This window comes from Thalia democratica, chromosome 8 (genome assembly GCF_965202585.1).
Source record: "Thalia democratica chromosome 8, ktThaDemo2.hap1.1, whole genome shotgun sequence".
Classification (NCBI taxonomy): Eukaryota; Metazoa; Chordata; class Thaliacea; order Salpida; family Salpidae; genus Thalia; species Thalia democratica.
Window position 1 is genome coordinate 4757552 of NC_139172.1, and position 21085 is coordinate 4778636.

The 21085-nt window shown below is 27.1% G+C and overlaps 1 protein-coding gene across 1 annotated transcript; it reads right to left on the minus strand.

Moving 5' to 3' along the window:
• Positions 1 to 4074: 4074 nt before the first annotated feature.
• On the minus strand, positions 4075 to 19090 carry LOC145843338 (ubiquitin carboxyl-terminal hydrolase 14-like). Its single transcript, XM_082950804.1, has 12 exons — positions 19016 to 19090; positions 18508 to 18680; positions 17919 to 18032; positions 13297 to 13400; positions 12737 to 12926; positions 11058 to 11170; positions 10361 to 10451; positions 9972 to 10067; positions 9735 to 9827; positions 9212 to 9416; positions 5656 to 5763; positions 4075 to 4556 (listed from the first exon to the last, which is right to left on the minus strand). The coding sequence occupies exons 1-12, from the start codon at positions 19029 to 19031 to the stop codon at positions 4342 to 4344; spliced, it is 1518 nt and encodes a 505-aa protein (XP_082806930.1). The 5' UTR covers positions 19032 to 19090; the 3' UTR covers positions 4075 to 4341.
• Between the last annotated feature and the right edge of the window lie 1995 nt (positions 19091 to 21085).

The window sequence follows — 21085 nt, forward strand, 5'->3', positions numbered from 1 at the left end:
TTAACGAAATTAAAATCTTGACAATATTAATTACGATAATGTTTTATTTTTCGAAGTTTTACTATTATATTAGTAAGAAAAATTGTATTTTGTTTAAGCAAGTCTACAATTGTATTACAAGTGCGTAGTAGTGGTTTTTTGAGTTTTATTTAAAGAGATGCTTGATGTAGGGAATGTTTTACTAAAAAATCTAATTTATTTGCAGTTATTTGTACTTATACTTTTATCTATGCATTTTTAGTGCTTAGGTGCACAGTTTTATTTACGAAAGAGCATTATATTTCTACTTCTAAGTGCACGATATATGTTGCAACTAACATAAGTCGCATAGAGGCGCAAAATTGCGATCTTTTAAGTCAAATGATTTTTTTGAAGATGTTGCTACTAACGTAAATCGTCAGGGAACGCAGTATTTTAGTTCAAAATTGCAACCTATTAAGTCGCCAAAAAAGCGCAAGTTTTACTTTTTTTAAGCATAAAAACGTAAAATAAGAACCATATTACAATTTAAAATTACAACAGCAGAATAGTTGTTCTCATTAACGTCTGAGTTATAGCAGATAAAACAATTTTTTCTGTGTCTTTACTACTACTACTTTATTTATTTGATTTGCTGATTGATTGTTCTAAAGTATAGTTGTATTTGTTTTAAATCAGAATGTTGCTGAAGTTTAAACGTTTGTTTGAATGAGTTTTCATCTTTCTTAGTTGCAAAACCGCAAGTCATTTGTCACATTTTATTACTCGTTTCAAGTTCAAGTATACAGTTGTGTTTAAGTTTTTCCATTCGAAAGAAATCAAAAATAAATTCCCTTTAATTTTGGCAGTCGTATTTTGTTAAAAAAGATGCTGCTTTTGCATCTTTGTGAACGTAGTTTGATACAAATAATTATTTGTCGTTTATTAAGCACAGCTTTTGAGCACACCTAACACCTTGCTACTGCTTAAAAATGAGTATATTGTTTATAAGTACGACGATGGACAATAGAAGGTATAAACATTACGTGTTTCACTTTATTTTATGAAGTCACAATCAAAAGTTCCTGCGGTCTTTGTTTTTAAAGTTAATCAATGTGATTGTTGCTGATTCTACAAAACCGGTTAAAAGACAGAAAACCGAAAAGTTTCCTAAAAAAATAAGATCGTTGTCCATACCAATGAAGATTGAAGTTTCACAACAAATCGTTCCCTCCCTTATTAACCACCGTGTCATTTTGTCGCTGTGCTAAAGTGACGTACCGTGTCATTTTGTCGTTGCGCCAAAGTGACCCTCAGTGCCTAAGTGACCCTCCGCGCCAAAGTGACGTACCGTATCGTGTTGTTGCTGCGCCAAAGTGACGAACCATGTCGTTTTGTCGCCGTGCCAATGTGACTCACCGTGCCAAGGTGACGCACCGTGTCATTTTGTCGCTATGCCAAAGTGACGCACCGTGTCATTTTGTCTCTGTGCCAAAGTGACGCACAGTGTCATTTTGGCATAGCGAAAAAGTGACGCACTGTGTCATTTTGTTGCCATGCCAAAGTGACGCACCGTGTAATTTTGTCGCTATGTCAAAGTGACGCACCGTGTCATTTTGTCGTCGTGCCAAAGTGACCCTCCGTGCCAAAGTGACGCACCGTGTCATTTTGTCGCTGTGTCATTCTGATCCGCTCCCAGTTGTCATTACTTAATTATCTTCATTATTTCAGTTAGTCAAAGTTATCTTAAATCCGTAATAAATTTGTTATTTCTTATAAGTTATACTTTCGTAAGTTTCTAATCATACTGAAACTCAAGTAACAATGAAACAAACAAAATTAAAGTTAACATATACATGGTTGCCACTGATCAAGCTGAGAAAAATTTCCTGACTTTTCCTGACTTTTTACCAAAATTTTCCTGACTTTTTTCAACCAAACTCTTAAATTAAACTTATTCTAAAATACATAATCTAACACTTAAAACTATATAAAACTTTCAGTCTAATTTAAATACAGGTTAAAAACAACAGTTTTTTGCTGAGTTCTTTCATCAAACTTCCATTACATCACTTAAACCATCTGTGTATGATTGATGTATTTGCAATAAACAGCTCTACCAGCAAAATACTTGTATTATTACCTTAAAACACAGCTTGTCTAAAAAAGGCACACATTTTTAGCATTTCCTAGCATAAATGTATCTATATAAACAAACGACATATAAGGAACTTTCACAACTAAAATCTTAAATCAATAACAAATTTTTACAGTTGAAACCTTAAAACAATAAAGAACACATTTTTTAAAATTTTTTAGCATAAATGTATCTAAATAAACGAAACGACATACAAGGAACTTTAACAATTAAAGCCTTAAATCAATAAGGAACTTTCACAACTCAAACCCTAAAACAATAACGAACTTTTACCGTTAAAACAATAAAGAACTTAATAAAATAATGTTTTTTTAAATAAATGTACTAAAATTTATTTGTTCCGTTTTTTATTAGCACTTCAACCTCTTCATCTAATGAAGATATGGTTTCCTTCATCTGAACTGCATTCCGCTTCATTTTCTTGGCAATTAAAATCATTTGCCTCATTTTATTTAAATTGTTCTCATCTGCTGCCCCTACACTTGTTGAAGAGAATCTTTCAAGCCACAACTTGTGGGCTTCATTTCTTTTGGCACTCATTTATTTTTACTTTCATTTATAAAATATTTCCTCTTATCAATAAGTATAAAATTTATAACAAATAAATATACTCTTATTTACTTTAAAAACTTAAGTTACTCTACAAAAAATACAAATAAATTAAATCTTGGCATATACCTCTCTTATAACTTATTTTATAAATTTAAACAACTTTGAGAAAATTATAAAGAGGTAAAGTATACACATTAACTTGTTACATAAAATACTAAACTAACTGCTTAATTATAAAGAACTCAATTATTTACTTAAACAAAAAACACTTCTAAAATTATGCTAGTTAAACTTTTTGTATATATCACAGTTTCACTATGGAAGTGTCCTTGCTACAGATCATCAATACTAAAAAGCTTACAAAATCTGCTTGTTTAAGTAAGGTACTTGTTCAAAATGTTAATAGAAAATTTTTACAGTTTTGTAAGGGATATTTACTAATTTATACCAGATGAAGGCATTGGAAATAAAATTATGATTTTTGTAAATTTCTAAGAAAACTTTGGAGTTTTTTTCTGACTTAAAAGGACTTTCAATTAATTTTTACAAGGACTTTGGAAAACAAGGAATTTTGTAAATCTAAACTGACAAAATCTGACTTTTTTAAAATTTTATCAAACTTCCTGACTTTTTTTCAAAACCCCCCATTTTTTCTGACTTTTTTGATTTTTTTAAATTTTTCCTGACCGAGTGGCAACCCTGCATATAATAACAAATCCAAGGAGCTCATAGAAAATGAATTTTAAAAACTAAAAAAAAGACATATTTAATAGGTAATTTTCATTACACTTTTTAAATAGTCTTCTTAAAATTTTTACAGCAACATTTTTTATTATTCAACAGCACTTTCTTAATTTACATAAAAAATCATAGTTTAAACTTGCTAAAAAGGATGTTTTCGGTGTTTTTCTTCATAATTTGAACCAACTTTTTAAAAGTCCAAATAAAAATTTTATAGCGAAAAATCGACCAAAGAAGATGAATTTTTAATGTTCTTTTTTATGAAAATATTTCACTTAGGACTGTACACAACTGCCTAATTATCAAAAGTTACAAAAAAAAATTATTCCATATATTGGCATCTATAGACTGAACTTTGTTTATTTAAGCAAAAGGCATAAATAACTTTTTTTAAAGAATATAAAATTTCGTTTAGAGAAATTTTTAATCATTATTGTTTAGGAGAAATAAATAGGAGAAAATAATTTAGGAGAACATTAAAGTACATAGTAATGAATAATGAATACTATAATGAATAAACGAAAGGTGTTTTAAAAACATATTTATGTTTTTAATTACTATTTTAACTTTTATGTTTTTTTATGTTTATGATTGTCTTAAATTAGGTAGTTAACTTATTTACAAAACTATATTTTAAATACTTGTATAAATAAAACAGCTATGAAAAACATTTGCATTTTTTATTGAAAAAAACAATAGTATAATTATTTCTAATAAATAGTAGCTTCTAAAAAACAGCATCTATAAAATACTTAAATTTTACTTTGGTCAGAAACAACCTGTTTATCAACATAAAGTTCTCTTTACAAGAAACTAAAAAAACAGTTAACAAAAGTCCTATTAGACTGTGAATAAGATGTATAAAAATTATAAATCATATAGTTGTTTGAGAACTTAAAAAAATTTAGATGCATTCAAACATTCAATTGTTTTTAGTTGGTATCCATGGAAACGGCGTCCCCGGCGACCTGATTGGCTGCGTCCTGGTTCATCTTGTCCTGTATGAGCTTGGCATCTTTCTTGCTCATCTTCTTGGGCCCGTACAGCAGAATGTAGGCGATGTGCCAGTCACCACCTCCCGACAATTTCAACACTTCCTCGCTTGATACAGCCGTCACATCGTCGTCATCACATTTCACCCAATCGTCTGTTTGATCAATAAATTATTGAATGTTTTTCTTGTTTAACGGAATTTTTTTTAAGGTTTCAATTACTAGTACATGTTTATTGTATAGTCTAAAAAAAATAATTATAAAAAATTAGACTAAAAACTTTACATTTAATTAACTATTCAAAAACATAGATTTAAACGTTTGTTAACAAAGATCCGAGCGAAACATGTTTACTGAATATATAATGTAACAAATTAAACAGTATCCTTCTTTTATTAAACTAACACATGTTTTTGTGTGTAAACAGGTTAACATACTTCAACGGAGCTCTGTAAGGAAAGAATGGAACCTAAGAAGGTATAAATATATATATAAAAAATAAGGTTGTTTTTTAAACGTAAACACCTTTTACTGACCCACACTTGAAGGGCTTTTAAATAATTTATTAGAAAAATAAGATTTTAAAAATACTGGTACACGTGTTTCATAAGACTAAACGCCTTTATCATCAGCCAGTTAAATTAAAAATAAAAAGCACTGTACTAAACAAAGATGCAAAAGTTATACAAAAAAACAAAAAAACATTAGGACGTGATATTGTGCATTACAAGAATTCAGTACAAAAATCGATCTACCATCAAACTTTCAAACAATTAAAATTAACAAAAACAACAGTTAAGTGACTATAAAATATATATATTTATTTATTTTAAATTTAGCTGGCTGAAGATTAAGGCGTCTAGTCTTATGAAACACGTGTACCAGTATTTTTGAAATCTTATTTTTCTAATAAATTATTTAAAAGCCCTTCAAGTGTGGCTCAGTAGAAGGTGTTTACGTTTAAATAACAACCTTATTATAAATAAATAAATATATATATATATATATTGTTTATCGAAAATATACACCTACTTTAGCTTCCATTCTTTCCTTACAGTATTTATTTTTTTACAGAGCTCCGTTGAAGTGTGTTAACCCGTTAACACACAGAAACATGTGTTAGTGTAATAAAGAAATAATACTGTTTAACTTGTTACATTCAATTATATAACTTTTGCCTGTAAATCTGTTTACGCATAACTATTGTATTATTTTTAGATTGTACTAAGAAGCATATGAAACTCGCTATCCTACCTTCTTGAACACGGAGCCAGCCAACATAATGTCCGCTAGACGATGATCTTCCCTGGTGGGTTATGATAGCTTGAAGTTCGTAATATCCGCTGTTGCTCGATCCGACATCTGAATAATAAAATAATAGCTTTACAAAATTTACATAAAATTATATAAAATAACATGGTTGTTAAATTTGTGAATAATAGATGACAAAAACTTAGTACTCTAGTAAGCTAATGAAACATAAAAACATACTCGTGCACTATTAATGATGACACATGTGTGTATTATATTTCTTATGAGACATGTGTTACAATAGTAATTTACAATTTATAATATATATTTTCTTTAAAATAGTCACGCTACTCTATTTACTTGTTAAAACTTTATAATACTGAACCAGGCACGTACGTTTCTGCAAATCTACAGAAACGTAAACATTTGTGCGAAAAATTTCGCTTTTCTTTCGATTATTCAGCTTTCAAGACCTCGTTTCCTTAGCTTTAAGTATTCGTTCATACTTAGTTTTGCACTCCTGAGAAATAATTTTATTTTTAAGGATTCTCTAGCACTTTGGTGTCGTAAATATTGAACAAATTGAATACATCTAAATTGTATACAAATAGCTTGGTGTAAAAATATATTATCAAATAGCAAACTATTGTAAAAAATCCATTTCGAGGCTGTAGATTTGGTTTAAATGATGTGAAAGAATGAAAAAAAAGTAAGTGTGAGAGAGGACCTATTGAAATGTTTGTGGTGAGTCAAAAAGAACTTGACATTTTTTGAAATTTACATTTTTTTGTCTTACAAAAGAGAAAATACAGATAAAAGATATATGAAAAGATAAATTTTAGAATAGATGAACCTTTAAGTAAAGTAACATGAAGAATTTACTTTTGTTTTAAATCAAATTGACTCTCTGAGTTGAATGTTTTAAGATTAAATCCCTGTGGTTGACAAATATACAAAAATGAAAAACTTTTGAAACAGTGATGACAAAATCATTTCCTGAATTTTTATAGAAAATTAGAATCTATTAAATCAGAAAAATTACACAATAAGACAAATAGCTTGCAACAAGAAGTAAAATTGAAAAAATCAATAATATAAACATTTTTTTAAGAATCATAAAAACAAATTATTATTTATTTATATTTTAGAACTTTAATTTATTAATTATGTAAGTTATGTTAGTAAGTTAAAGTTATTATTTTTTCAAGATTAATATAAACAAATTATAGTTTTTTTATTGTATTTTAGAACTTTATTTTTAATTAAAACTGGTTTTAAAGATTTTATAAATGCTTACCTTAGTTAAAGTTTTTATTGCATTTTTAGCAAAGTTAAAAGATTTAAATTGTACATTGTAACCACACACTCAAAGTATCTGGATAACTCTAGGATAGTTAGAGTTTTATTTTTGAACTCAGGCTGACTCAGTATAGTTTTTTTATCTATGAAAAACTATGGACATTTTAGGTTTGTTAATAATGTCATAACAGATGTTTTTCTAGATTTGAATGAGATTTTGCTATCTAGTTTTAATAAATTTTTATTTTATAACCAATTTTGTAAAAAAAAACATTGATAAATTTGAAAAGTTAGTCTTATTTCAAAAAATAAGAAGAAAATTCAAAAATTAAATTCTGGAATTGGTGATGGTCATAGGGTAGAGCTGTTGTTAATACATATTTTACTTGTATTGTTATATTATTTGTTTACAATGAGTTTGTTGTCTATGCGTATTGTTTTATTATATGAAGATTTTTTCTGAGTTTTTGGTTTTATTCCTAACTTTCAAAGGTTTTTCATTATCTCAGTTTTTTATTCATCTTTATATTAACAATTTTTAAGTAGTTTACAAAATTACAAAAAATTAAGTTAGTACATTTGTATTTTCTAGTTAGCTTTAAATTTTGAAAATTGTTTTTGAGTTTTATTTGTATTACAACTGTAAACTTAGTACACTTTGTGTGGATTTTAACAAATTTAGTTATTTCAAAGATTTTTAAAACTAAGTTTAAAAGGTTAGTTTTCTAAGGTTAAAATTATGCAAATATCATTTGAAAGTAAGACCACCCACTTAATACGATTGACACTCAAAGCTATTAACAAAGTCAATCAATCTGAAGTTCAGTTTGTTACAATGAGTTTCAGATAAGTACTTCAAGAAAAAGCTCTTTGAATGATGTTTTCAGACAACTATGTAAAATATAAAGTTTGTTTCAACTTGTTTTTAAATATTACTGTAAATTTTATTTTTCTACAAGCATTGTTGTTTACAATATGAAGATTTTTGTATTTTATATTTTCTTTAAATTTATCAAGAATATGGATTGTATCTGTTGTTTTAAAATAAAATTTTAGAGTGGTTCACTAAATTTTGAAAATATATCAGTTTAATTATTTGGTCTATGTTTGATAAATGATAAAAATTTTTAAAATAAGTTTTATATAACTTTTTCAATCTAAGATTAAAAAGAATAAGTTAGTACTATTTATTTTAACAAGTGTATAGTTGTATTATAAATTCATAACAATTTAAAAAATAATAATATATTTTATCTTTAAAAGTCTTTACGTTCGAATTTATCTATATTTTTCACATTGTATCTGAAAATATTAATGTTTAACATTCAAGGTTTGTTGTTATTTAACTATATTGTTTTATTTAACAAGTTTGTTTTGTAAAAAAAATGTTTGATTCTTTTTTACAGCTTTTATTTAACAATTTTTTTTTATTAAGAAAATGTTTTATTCTTTTTTTACAGCTTAAATCTTTATGCTACCAAAGCTAGTGTTAACATTTACAAAGACGTGTATTCTTCCTTTCTTTATGAATTATTTTTGACAAAATAAAATAATTGTACATCTGAATTTTATCTAATGTTGTGAACTTTTTATTTTATATCCTTTTTGTTTTTTATTCAACTCCTAAAATTTATGATTTTTATTTTAATAAAAGCAACAACTTTTACAAATATTTTCTGAAGTGGGGAAACTGTTTTCAAAGTTATATATTTTAGGCCTACCAGTAATACTATTAAAGTTGAATTCTTAATTAATATTTTTATTTTAAATGAAAGGTTTTATAGGCTCATAAAAGTTTCAACACATAAAGAATTATAAGGGGTCAAGAGCAGTACAACTTGCCTTGTATTCAGTTATTCATTATACTTCAACATTCTATTTATTTATAAACTTTTAACAAAACTGCACACTTTCATATAAAATTAAAGGTAGTTAAAACTACTCTATTCCCGTTATGACGTCATCACACGTTATTCTTGATTTTTTTTTTGCAGATTCGTAACTTTTTAGAGCTAGCTACGTCCCTGTACTGCATTGCTTCTGAAATGGGGTTCCGCGGAACCCTAGGGTTCCGCGACGCCTCTCAGTAGCTCCGCGAAGCCTTTCGAATTTAAAAAAAGAACATTTTTTTAATTAAACATTTTATGTAAAATAAAAATTAGGGGTTCCGCGGAAAAGTTGAATTTTGGAAAAGGGTTCCGCCACTAGAAAAAGGTTCAGAAGCTCTGCTGTACTGAACTAACGATTTAAAGCAACTCACCGTTGTCAAAAGAGTAATTTTCGTAATCCAGAACCTCCTTCTTCACGTTCGAATCCTTCACACTTGGCTTCTTGTTCCCGGAGAGGGCCGCTTCGGCCTTCGCTTCTTCCACCGCCTCGAACTTTTCCCGCTGCGGCTTCAACCTGTTCTGCAGTTCGGTGGTGCACAGCTCGTACGCGTCAAAGCTCATAGGAAATTTCACATCCTGACAAAATTAATATGATTATTATTTACAATTATAAAAATTTATTTACAATTAATTTACAATTAAAATTTCACATCCTATTATTAAAATGTTTATTTTGTTATTATTATTTACCATTATGGCAATTTCTTAACAACTATTTTTTTAAATAAAAAATGTACTTTTTAAAACGCAACGGCTGATAACAATTTTTAATATCCTTATAAAAAGATAAGTTATTATTATTTAAAATAAAATTTAAAATCTAGATGATTAACTATTACAAATCGAATTAAAACATCTGTAATTTCTGTAGCTTTAAAAACAAACAAGACTAACCTTAAGTATTTTTGCGTTGACTGATCCTTTTTCTTTATAGAAGAATCTCACCATTTGAACGCAGAGATACCCTGGGAGTCGATTTATTTTGCTCTGAAATATATTTACAGTTACAAGCTGTTAAACATAAAATAAAATCAAAAAGTATAAAGCTTTCAATAACAAAAAACCATAAGCTAAAAAAACTAAAAAGATCATAAACAAAATATTGCTTTTTTTAAATCTTAATAAACTAACAGTTTTTTCATACTTAGCATTTCTTCCAAGCGTGGGAGAATTTTTTTCTAACTCTTCTTTGAGTTTTGACTTGACTCCGGTCATGAGATATTTTACCTGAAACAAACATTACAATATAAATACTATTAAAACTACTGTTTTCAGGATTGTGCCTTGAAATTTTTAGCAGAACATCAAAAGAATAAAGCTACAACTAGCAATGATTTCAATTTCTAATAAAACCTCTTGATTGATAAAACAGTATAAAGCATAAAGCTACAACTAGCTGATAATTATTTTAATTTCTAATAAAAACTTATTAATTTTAGCAGAATAATTAATAGTCTTAAATGTATAAAGCAAGAGTTAATTGTAGAAGTTCATGTAACTACTATCTGAAACAAATGTACCTCTTGATTAATGAAACAGTTGAGCTGAAGTGAATTTTCCACGCCGTGGGTCGCGGCTTCGTCTTTTGCTTCTTCGTCCATGCATTTCATGCTAAATATGTTTTATATTGATAGTGAACAGTTTATGTTTGAATGGTATTAACCCTAGCTAGTAAGCGTTTAACTTTTGGGTACACGGTAATTTTAAGTCTTAATATTCGAACTTTAGAATTTAAAGAAAAAATAATTTAAGTTAACGTAAAAAATATCTTTTTTTCTATTCTTTCATTATTGCCATAATCTTTTACTAAACTTATGGGATTATTCTTTTTTTTTTTAGTTAAATTTTGAGATAATGGTAAAAGAAGTTATTAAAAGTACTAAAATATTACTTTTTTTAATATATATGAAATTGTTTTTTTTGACCAGTGTTTTTTTGTAAATTCTATACTGTTTTATCCGATTATTTATTTCTTTTTTAATTTAGGTAACTTTTAAAGATGCGTTGAAATTTCTAAAGATTTTGAATTGTCGTAATTTGAATAGTCAAGCAAACTTTTTTTTTACTTTTTTTTTCTAAATAACTTTTTTTTTTACTAATCTATTCCTAAAATACAATAGAAGAAAGTTTACGTTTATTTCAGAGAACATTATCTCATATGGTTACAAAATATATTACAACCTAAACACTACAAAACAATAAAATAAATCAACAAACGTGTTGGCGTATTCAATTCCGAAAAATTGCTCCACCAAATTGTTGCGAGAGTCGTTTGAAGGCAAGCTGTTTTGGCAGATTCTCAAAATTTCACCAAAAAACTCGTTGGCATCCTAAATGTAAATGAATTTACTTTATTAATTAAACTACTTACGGTCACACTTTAAATAACTATCGTTTAAACATGAAACAATATAATTTACAAACTGATATTTTCAACTATATTGGTTTCGGCCTTAAGAGCATGTTTATATTTTCGATACACTATTTCATGTAGTACTAGTCTTAAATTTAAATCTTGTTAAAAAAACATTTTACAGGAATAACAAATAGACTTAGTACAATGATAACAAGTAAGGCCTTTTCCACTAGAAACAATCTAGACATGAAAAATCTCGTCTAGATTTAACAAGTTTTTAGTACTTTAATGAAAAAATGTGTTTATGTTTTTTTTGAAACTAACGAGACATAAGCATTTATTTTTCGGAACTTATTTTAGATGACTTGGGAAGTACAAATATAACTAAAAGAAATATACTAACAGAAGGAACCTAACTAAGTATACCTACTCATATAGTCAAGGTTTTTAAAAGTACACATTTTTTTGGTCTATTTTTAGTTTAAGGTAATAAAATGCGTTAAATAATACTAAAACTTTAAAAGATAATGCAGAGCTACTTTATATACGTTTTTTACTAAAAATATTTTTTGATGATGAAAAATTTGTTTTATTTGTCTGAAAGAATTTTTGAGTCAAATCAAATTTTTACTACTGAAAATTGTTAAAATTCTCGGTTTTTCCAGGTATTTTTAGTGATTTTTGTTGAAAGTTCCAGGTTTTTCTCAAAACTTCTCAAATTCCAGGTTTATCCAGGTTTTTTTCGCCTAAATTGTCAAATTCCAGATTTTTCAAGGTTTTTCCAGGTAAAGTGGCAACCCTGTATAGTATAAAAATAAACTTTTTAAAAGTTTTTTATAGCTAAGAACTTGATGTACAAATTATTTAATAAGGTAAACTAAGAATAAAACTTAAAATATATTAACATTTACTGAATGTTTTAATATATAAAGCATATGTTTGGAATTTTTAATAACCATCAAGGATTAATATTGAACTGACCTAAAGATTAATATCTTTATTACATTTTCATAAAAATCTTTTAAGCAGCAAAAACAATGATGAATCTGATAATACTTATGATTTGAACAAAATTGTTTGTTTTTCTTCTTAAGATATGTTAGTAAAAAAATTAAAAACAAAATTTATCAAAACTTATAAATAAGGTATAAAAATTTAAAGTAAAAAAAGAACAAATATTCTGTTAACAAAATTTCGGTGCAAACTGAGTTTTTTAATAGTCACCATATCTAACGATTTATAAAATTATACAGATAGCACCTTCTAAAAATAAATGTTTCTAAAAAATATATTCACAGTTATCAAAAACAGTGTGTAAACAAACATGTATTAAGAAGCAGTTGAACAGTTCAAATTTATTTTCTAAGAATTATATTTAAAAATCCAATAAAATTTAGTCTTTACAATCATACCTACTAGGACAAGCATAAAAAATTGTACAAATGAACTGACGATTACTTTAAAATAAATACTACTCAGCATTACTAAACAAAACAACAATTTCAATATTTTCTCTAATTAAATCATCATTCATTCCAACCTGCTGCATGGGAATTCCCCGTTCGTTTTTCTCGGCGAACCTGGGAAACTTGCTGTAGACGAGTTGGAGGAATAGGAACGGGTTGAACGTGGCTTGCTTCTTCTCCTGCAACGTTTTCATGATCCCGCCCAGCGCGACAGCGATCGAGCTGCCCAGCTGGTCCTGCTGCCTTCCTTGCGACACGTTGATGCTGCAATTAATAAATCATTCAAGTTAAAAAAGCTTTTATTATATATTTAAGCATGTCATGAATGTATATAACAGGATGAATTCAGAACAAAATATATGTTTTGATTTTTAGAAAACAAATAAAGAGACCTCAACTGCTAGAGAAGAAAAAATGAATTTATTTTTTCAATACTTTATTTTACAAACTATGTTTCGGTTAAAGACTTCGTCAGTGCTTAAATAAATCTTCTTTGATTGAGAATATATTATTAAAATTTTCTGCTGTAGGTTTTATTTCAACGATTATAAGTTAATGATAATTTTAAATATTTTAGCACGAATATAAAGCTTTATATGATGTTTAAATTCTTACTACTTTTATTTTCACTCACTTCTGTAATGCTTTTGAAAATTCAGGCACTGTAGACAGCATTTGGATGGTGGCATTCATGTAACAAGTGTTGCCTAAATTATCCAAACCGGTGTTCATGTCCATCTGTAAATAACATCCATTCAAAATAACTTACAACAAATTACAATCAGTTTCTACTACTTGTGAATGTATTTTATAAACAACCTCTACTAAAAAATTGATTGTTTTCTTATTTTGGTTTAATAAAGTTGTACCATTTTTAATACTTATAAAATTTATGTAAAATAACTTATTCACGTGTCAAATCGCAAAATATAAAACTTTTACATATGTACATTTCAAAAAACTTAGTTTAACTAAAATTAATAAACTAAAAAGCGGAAACGGGTCAGAAATGCACGGCGTCACTTTAGAACAGAGTGACACTTTAGCACGGAGTGACATTTAGCACGGTGTGACAATTTAGCATGGAGTGACAATTTAGCACAGTGTGCCACTTAAGCACGGAGTGACACTTTAGCATTTAATTTATTTTGCAATATTTTTTTCTATGCACAAACAAAAGTTGTACTATTATGTTTAAAAATCTAAAGACGAACTATGCAAAATATAAACTAAAAGTTAAGAAGCTGTATATGCGTTAAAAGTTTAAGCAAAAACAAAACTAAAATAAAAATAAACTTACAAAATTTATTAACTTATATTACTATATAACTTTTAACAAAAATATGTTTATATATTTACTTTCATGTTTTCGACATAAAACTATAGTTTTAAACCCAGCAATATACACAAGCTCTGGGAACGGGTCAGAAAAGCACGGGTGACACTTTAGCACGGTGTGACACTTTAGCACGGGATGACACTTTAGCACGGTGTGACACTTTAGCACGGGGTGACACTTTAGCACGGTATGACACTTTAGCACGGTGTGACACTTTAGCACGGTGTGACACTTTAGCACGGTGTGACACTTTAGCACGGCGTCACTTTAGCACGGAGTGTCACTTTAGCACGGTGTCACTTTAGCACGGTGTGACACTTTAGCACGGTATGACACTTTAGCACGGCGTCACTTAAGCACGGGGTGACACTTTAGCACGGGATGACACTTTAGCACGGCGTCACTTAAGCACGGGGTGACACTTTAGCACGGGACAACACTTTAGCACGGCGTCACTTTAGCACGGAATAACACTTTCGCACGGCGTCATTTTAGCATGGAATGACACATTTGTTTATGCTTATATGTTATGTTGAAAAATATAAAAATAAAGTAGTTTAGGTTTAGCGTTTAACTGACTTAACACGTTATTATAAGATAGGTCGTAGATAGTTTTTTAAGTTACTTTTAAATTAAGTTGACATGTTAATAAAGTCGATGTATTAAATCCGAATTAAACTTTTACTGTTAACTTAATATTTTATAGGTGCTAAACGAACTATTGTTTATTAAAAAGGATTTAAAAAACAGTTAACTATTTAAATTTAGACTAGTTGTAATAAAATCGAGTCAAGGAAATGGTGTATTTACAATTAATAAACTGCGAAACATAAAGATGATAAAAAATATCATAAAAATATTATATAAAATATAATAAAGAAACTTTGACAAGTCTGACTGTGGACTCGAAAAATAAAATAAGAAAAATATTTGTAAATTTCGTTTGTGTTCGTTTTTATAATAAAATTTAGTGCTATGCATAAATTTTTTATTATTGTTTTACATAAATAAAGTTATTTTAACCATGTCAGCTGAGCATAGTAATTAAATAAAATGTAAGTAAAGTATTACTATTTTATTAACAGAAGTAAATAAGAATACAGTATAAGAACATTTATATAATTAAGGATTTTAAAAACTAGTTACCATTTAATTTACCAACTTCTTGTTTTTCAGTACTTATTTTTGTTATTAAGTATAGTTTTTCTTAAAAAATACAGGCCACTAAAGATGTTTTCTAACGTTTTGCTACCTACAAATGATTTTTCTAAATATAGTTCGAAAAGACTGCCAAACTTTGTCTTACAATTTACATCTTACTTAAATAATATTTTTATTAAAAATAATTTTGGAAGACACACTCTTTCTTGAAATCACACTTTAAAGTGCCTAAATTGCATAATTAACAGCATGCTGGTTATATAAATTAATTTTTAAACGTTTTATTAAATACAAACTTTACACGTATTTGATTAAGTTACTTAAAACTATCGATTGCGCTTAAGTGTCACTCCGTGCTTAAGAATCATTTTGTGCAAAAGAATCAATAAGTGATAAAGTTACACTCCGTGTTAAAGTATGACCCCGTGCTAAAGTGAAGCCGTGCTAAAGTGACACTCCGTGCTAAAGTTTCACACCGTGCTAAAGTGACACTCCGTGCTAAAGTGACGCCGTGCTAAAGTGTCACCCCGTGCTAAAGAGACGCCGTGCTAAAGTGTCACCCCGTGCTTAAGTGACACCCCGTGCTAAAGTGTCATCCCGTGCTAAAGTGACACTCCGTGCTAAAGTGCCACTCCGTGCTAAAGTGACGCCGTGCTAAAGTGTCACCCCGTGCTAAAGTGTCACACCGTGCTAAAGTGTCACACTGTGCTAAAGTGCACACCGTGCTAAAGTGTCACACCGTGCTAAAGTGTCACCCCGTGCTAAAGTGACGCTGTGCTTTTCTGACACCTACCCCAAGCTCTAGGTTTTTAAAACTTTAATTTAAAAAGCTTAAATTGACTTTGATAGGTTTAAACTTTTTGACTTAATTTTAAATAAAATATGAGCTATACATTAGACTCTAAAATTTGATAAAAAATTTTCCTTTTTTTTTACAAGCTCTGATAACTTTAAAGCCTATTAAAGTTCACTTATTACATTTTTAAAACACATATAGCTTTAAATATTTTAGTACAATAAACTGTTATCTTCCTCTTATTTCTACATGCACGCGTCTCGCAACTTTGTTATATATATCTATGGGTTATAAAAACTTTATTAATACTACTACTATGGTAATAAAGTTAATTAAACAATTTTTTACCCGTTCAGCTCTATTATTTTCATTATTGGTTTGAAACTTTAAGAAACAGCTTAATTTAGAGTGCTACTAGTAAAAACTTTACTTATAAAAATTTTAAGACGATTTTTCAAAGTTTTAGAACTAGTTATTGCACTTACTAGCTTGTTAACTTAATATTTATTAAGTAGTTGAACATCATTAAAATGAATCTTTTAAAAAGTCTTAAATAAGTTTGTTTTAAAATTTCACTCCGTGCTAAAAAGACGCCGTACCAAAGTTTTAGTGTGCTAAAGTGTCAGTGTGTAGTGTAACTCTGTGCTATAGTGACACTATGTGCTAAAGTGATGCCGTGCTTTTCTGAAACCAACCCCTAAAAAGCAGGGTTGCCAAATGTATTTGGCAAATTTTTTCCAGGTTTTTAAAAGTACGCGTTTTTGGGTTTGTTTTTAGTTTTAAAGTTAAGCGTATGGTAACAAACTGTGTTAAATAGTATAAAAACATTTAAAAGATTCTGTAAAGCTACTTTAAATGTTTTTTTTAATAAAAAAATGTTTGATGATGACAAAAATTTTTATCTATATGATAGATTTTTTATGCAAATCGAATTTTACTACTGAATATGTTGAATTTGTTAAAAATTCCAAGTTTTTTAGCCTAAATTCTCAAATTCCTGGTTTTTCCAGGTTTTTTTGGCAACACTGTAAGGTAATAATGAAAATTTTGTACAAAATTTTAAATAGAACTGAATTTAGATTATTATTATTAATTAAATTCTGAACAGAAATCTTAAATAACTGCTTAGATATTGAAATCACAAGTAAAAAAAAAAAGCCTACAACATGAAAAAATTCAAGATGTTATAAAGTTATAACTACTTAAAAACTATGTTCAGTTATAAAAACTGTTTACATACAATGAAAATTGTTATCAAGAAAGAATAAAAGAACTTTTAAAAACATTTCAGTCATTTTTTTATATGCTTTAAAGAATTCTAATATTTTCAGAACATTTTATCTTAGTTACTTAAACAACTAGTATATATATTTTTTTTGGAGGAATTATTGTTAGAAAAATTAAAATGTAAAATTAAGTAATGGGTGGTTTTAGCATGTATTTTAACTTGCAGCTAAATCTTGCAAAGTAGATTTTTTAAATGGGATAAACATTGAAATGCTTCAAATGTAAAAATTCCTCCTCAAAAACAAAATAACATCTACAACTAATTAGTTTTAAACAAACTTTAATTAATGCAAACAAAACGACGTTTCTTAAGCTTTATAAGTTTTTTATACAAGGTAATAATAACATTAAATTATAAGATAAATTTACTTATGTTTAGATTAAAAATATGATGAATAAAATTAAAAAAAATTGAAATACATAATAAACTGCTTATATAAACTACTTTGTAAATATATATATACTTTTATTGAAATATATAATGTTGTTATAGTATATAAATTAACTACATGTGGACATACCATTTCTATTATAACTCATTAGCAACCTTTGAAACTTTTACAATAGGCTTAACTAGTTAATAACATGCTAAATAGACCAAAATTTAATTTACAAACAACAGCTTTCAAAAACGACTGTATGCAAAAGGAAGTTTAAATAAATGATAACTAACAGCACTATTAAGCTCATCTTCTGTCATATCTTCCATGAACTTGGTTTTTTCAACTGGTTCGCTCATCGTTGCATGCACCGCTTCGGCTGACCCGAGCAGCAAAATTGTGAGGCCCTTTAATAGTTGTTTGTTTTTAAAAGTAACGTAACAAAAAATTGAACAATGAACAATGGCATAAAAAAGTATAAGTCTACAATTGTTTAAAACCCTATAATAACAAAAAAAAAAGAATAAATCAAAATGTGATTTGTAAGGTTTAAAAATACCAAGTGGATTACAGCAGTATATATCATACTTTGATATGTAACTTTAAATTAAATAAAATTAAACTTATTTGATTACTTGTAAAATAATAAAATATTGTAATTTATAAATACATTATGTTGTTATTATTATAAAAATATATTTAAAAATCTACATTACTTCTTTAGCTAAATCAATTATCACAATAGATATAAAACTATCACTCCTCAATAATTGAAAAAATTGTGTTTGTACAATTCTAAACTTTAATAACTTTAAACTGTTTACTGTTTAAAAACAAAACAGACATCTATTAAATATAACAAATATTTCATAGGAAACTAACGTTTTTAAGTTTGAAACTAGACCAGCTGTCTTTTAAAACTTTTCCTTTTATCATGACTTTTTGTCTTTCAGGCAAAACATTTGTGAGAGAGAAGAGTTGCATCTTGAAAACATCGGGAGTTTCGTTTGTATTTATGTTTGCAGTGAGTTTTTCCTTTCCCCATTTAACTGACACTAAATTGTTATATATAAACAATATTTTAAACAAAGGTTAAAAACTACAAAACTAATTATGTATTCTTTTATAAAATAGTTTAGGAAGTTTAGAATATATCAAATTAGTTTTATACTGGTAACTGAAAACTTTGTTATGAATATTTAATTTGTTTGTATAAAGGTGTAAAACATTGTATCAAAAATACTTATTTCTGAATGTAAAATTTAACTAAAAAACATTAATACTTTAAAACATAGTGTGCAATAAGCATATTATAAAAACATAATTGTTTAAAAGAGAAAACTTAAATAACCAAATATTTAAGTAAAAATAACTCAAGACAATAACAAACCTTTATACTGAGACATCTTTACACAAATTGCAAAACACAATAAAATGTATACTAAATATTATATCTACAAAAGTGGTTGTAACTTATTTTTGTTATTAATATTTATATAAAATAGTTTATAAATTTAGCAAAAGTTTTAAATTGGCTGTTTTTTTAATTGTGAACATTTGCTTTGTTAATTCAAGTATTTTTTCCACCTACAAACTTAATCAAACTTGCGAAATTTACAAAAACTTTACATTACATTTATTAATTATAAACCAAATTAGTTTTACCTACTAGACCAGTTCAATATTTTTAGTTTTATTAACAAAACAATGTTTCACACACTTGAACCAAATCAAACGAGATCATCAGTTGAATAAAAATTGTATGTATAACTATCTTATATAATATGTAAAATTGTTTTACATAAACATGCAAGAAAACATTAGGCTAAACTTGAAATAAAAAACCAAAACAAAAAAAAAACATTATAGTTTAAAGCTATGAATTTAGGAAAGCCATAATTTTACCAGGTTAGTTTATATTAATGTCTGAAAAATTTAGGCTACTTAATAATACTATAATTTTAAATCTTAAACAAACAAATATAATTACATTTAGTAGGCTTGTAAAATTAGTGAACAACAAAAAAAAAGAAAACAACTCCTGCAAATATACAAAACTACCTACTAAGATATAAATAGCTTAAAATACTACACAAAAAGAAAGCAAAAGACTGCAGACATATCTGAATTTCACACAAGTTTTTAACTTCTAAACTAAGCTATCTTAAATATATACTTATTCAACTTGTACCCCCAATTAAATTGAAAAAAATCTTAATTTTTTAAGTTCTTTAAAATAGTAAGGTAAACAATTCAACTGGTGAACTATGTTAATTTTTACTTCTTTTTAGGTTAACTACAAGGAAAGGTATAAAACATTTTCCAAGTAGCAACACCATAATATTAAATATGTTAATTAAATATAGCAATTGAAAACAATAGTAATGTTCATTAACCTTGTCTTCTACACACTCGTGACAATGAGGGCAAAGGGAGTCAAACTTTTTTTTACAGGCTTATCTGTCTAGTCTTACCTAAGCTTAAAGAAATTTTTAAATGCTTATCAAATTAAAAGTAAGTTTTGAATTTTAAGCAATCATGGTTAGTGAATACTCATAAAACCTGCAAATTAAAAACATAAAAATAAACAATTTCACTAAATACATATTTTTCATTTTTTAACAAACCTTTTAAAAAATTTTACGTGTTCATTACAAATATTATAATATTTTCAATGCACAAGTTTTTTTATTTTTGAAAAGTATACAAATTAATAAAATAGACAAAGCTTTTTCTTAACCATCAATACTTAAAAAATTCTAACATTTTAAGTCATTAAAATTATAAGGAAAGATTTCTTGAAAACTCTAGATTAATTGTACAAAAAATGAAGAAGATAGATTTTTGGAAAACTTTTTAAATTTTAGAGAAAAATTGACGATGAAATATTTGCAGTCTATTTATTTGTTTATACCATAAACTTTTTTACAAAAATTACAATATCACAAATGTAAAAAAAAATTAAATATATAAACACTGGCCTGTATTTTATACATAAGTGTAATTTTTGTAAATTATTATTATTTTACCTTAATATTAAAATTCATCAACAGAAAATACTTATAAACTAAAACTATACTTGGTTTATATAAATCTTTTAATCTTATATCAGCTAACCTTAGCTGTTAATCCCTTTGCTACTTTGATTTTATTAAGTATTAATTAATAAAATTAATAAATAAATTAATAAAAAAAGTATTTTATATAATTAAAATAAATCATACTTCCTTAAAATTGTTCCTTTTTGAAGCAAAAAGCCAACTACTTGAAATACAATAGTAAAAATTAAATTAGTATAGGAAACAGGGTTGTCACTTATTTTTTCCAAATTTTTTCCAGGTTTTCCAAACTTTTCCAGGTTTTTAAAAGTACATTTATGGGTCTATTTTTAGTTTAAGGTAAGAAAATGTGTGAAAAAGTATAAAAACATTGAAAAGCTACTGTAAAGCTACTCTAAATA

Excerpts from the sequence above, each read along its gene's own strand:
- LOC145843338 (XM_082950804.1), bottom strand. Across the intron at positions 12,927-13,296 it reads TTTTCAAAAGCATTACAGAA|CATCAACGTGTCGCAAGGAA; the intron begins GTGAGTGAAAAT and ends TATTAATTGCAG. Across the intron at positions 11,171-12,736 it reads GGGGAATTCCCATGCAGCAG|GATGCCAACGAGTTTTTTGG; the intron begins GTTGGAATGAAT and ends ATTTACATTTAG.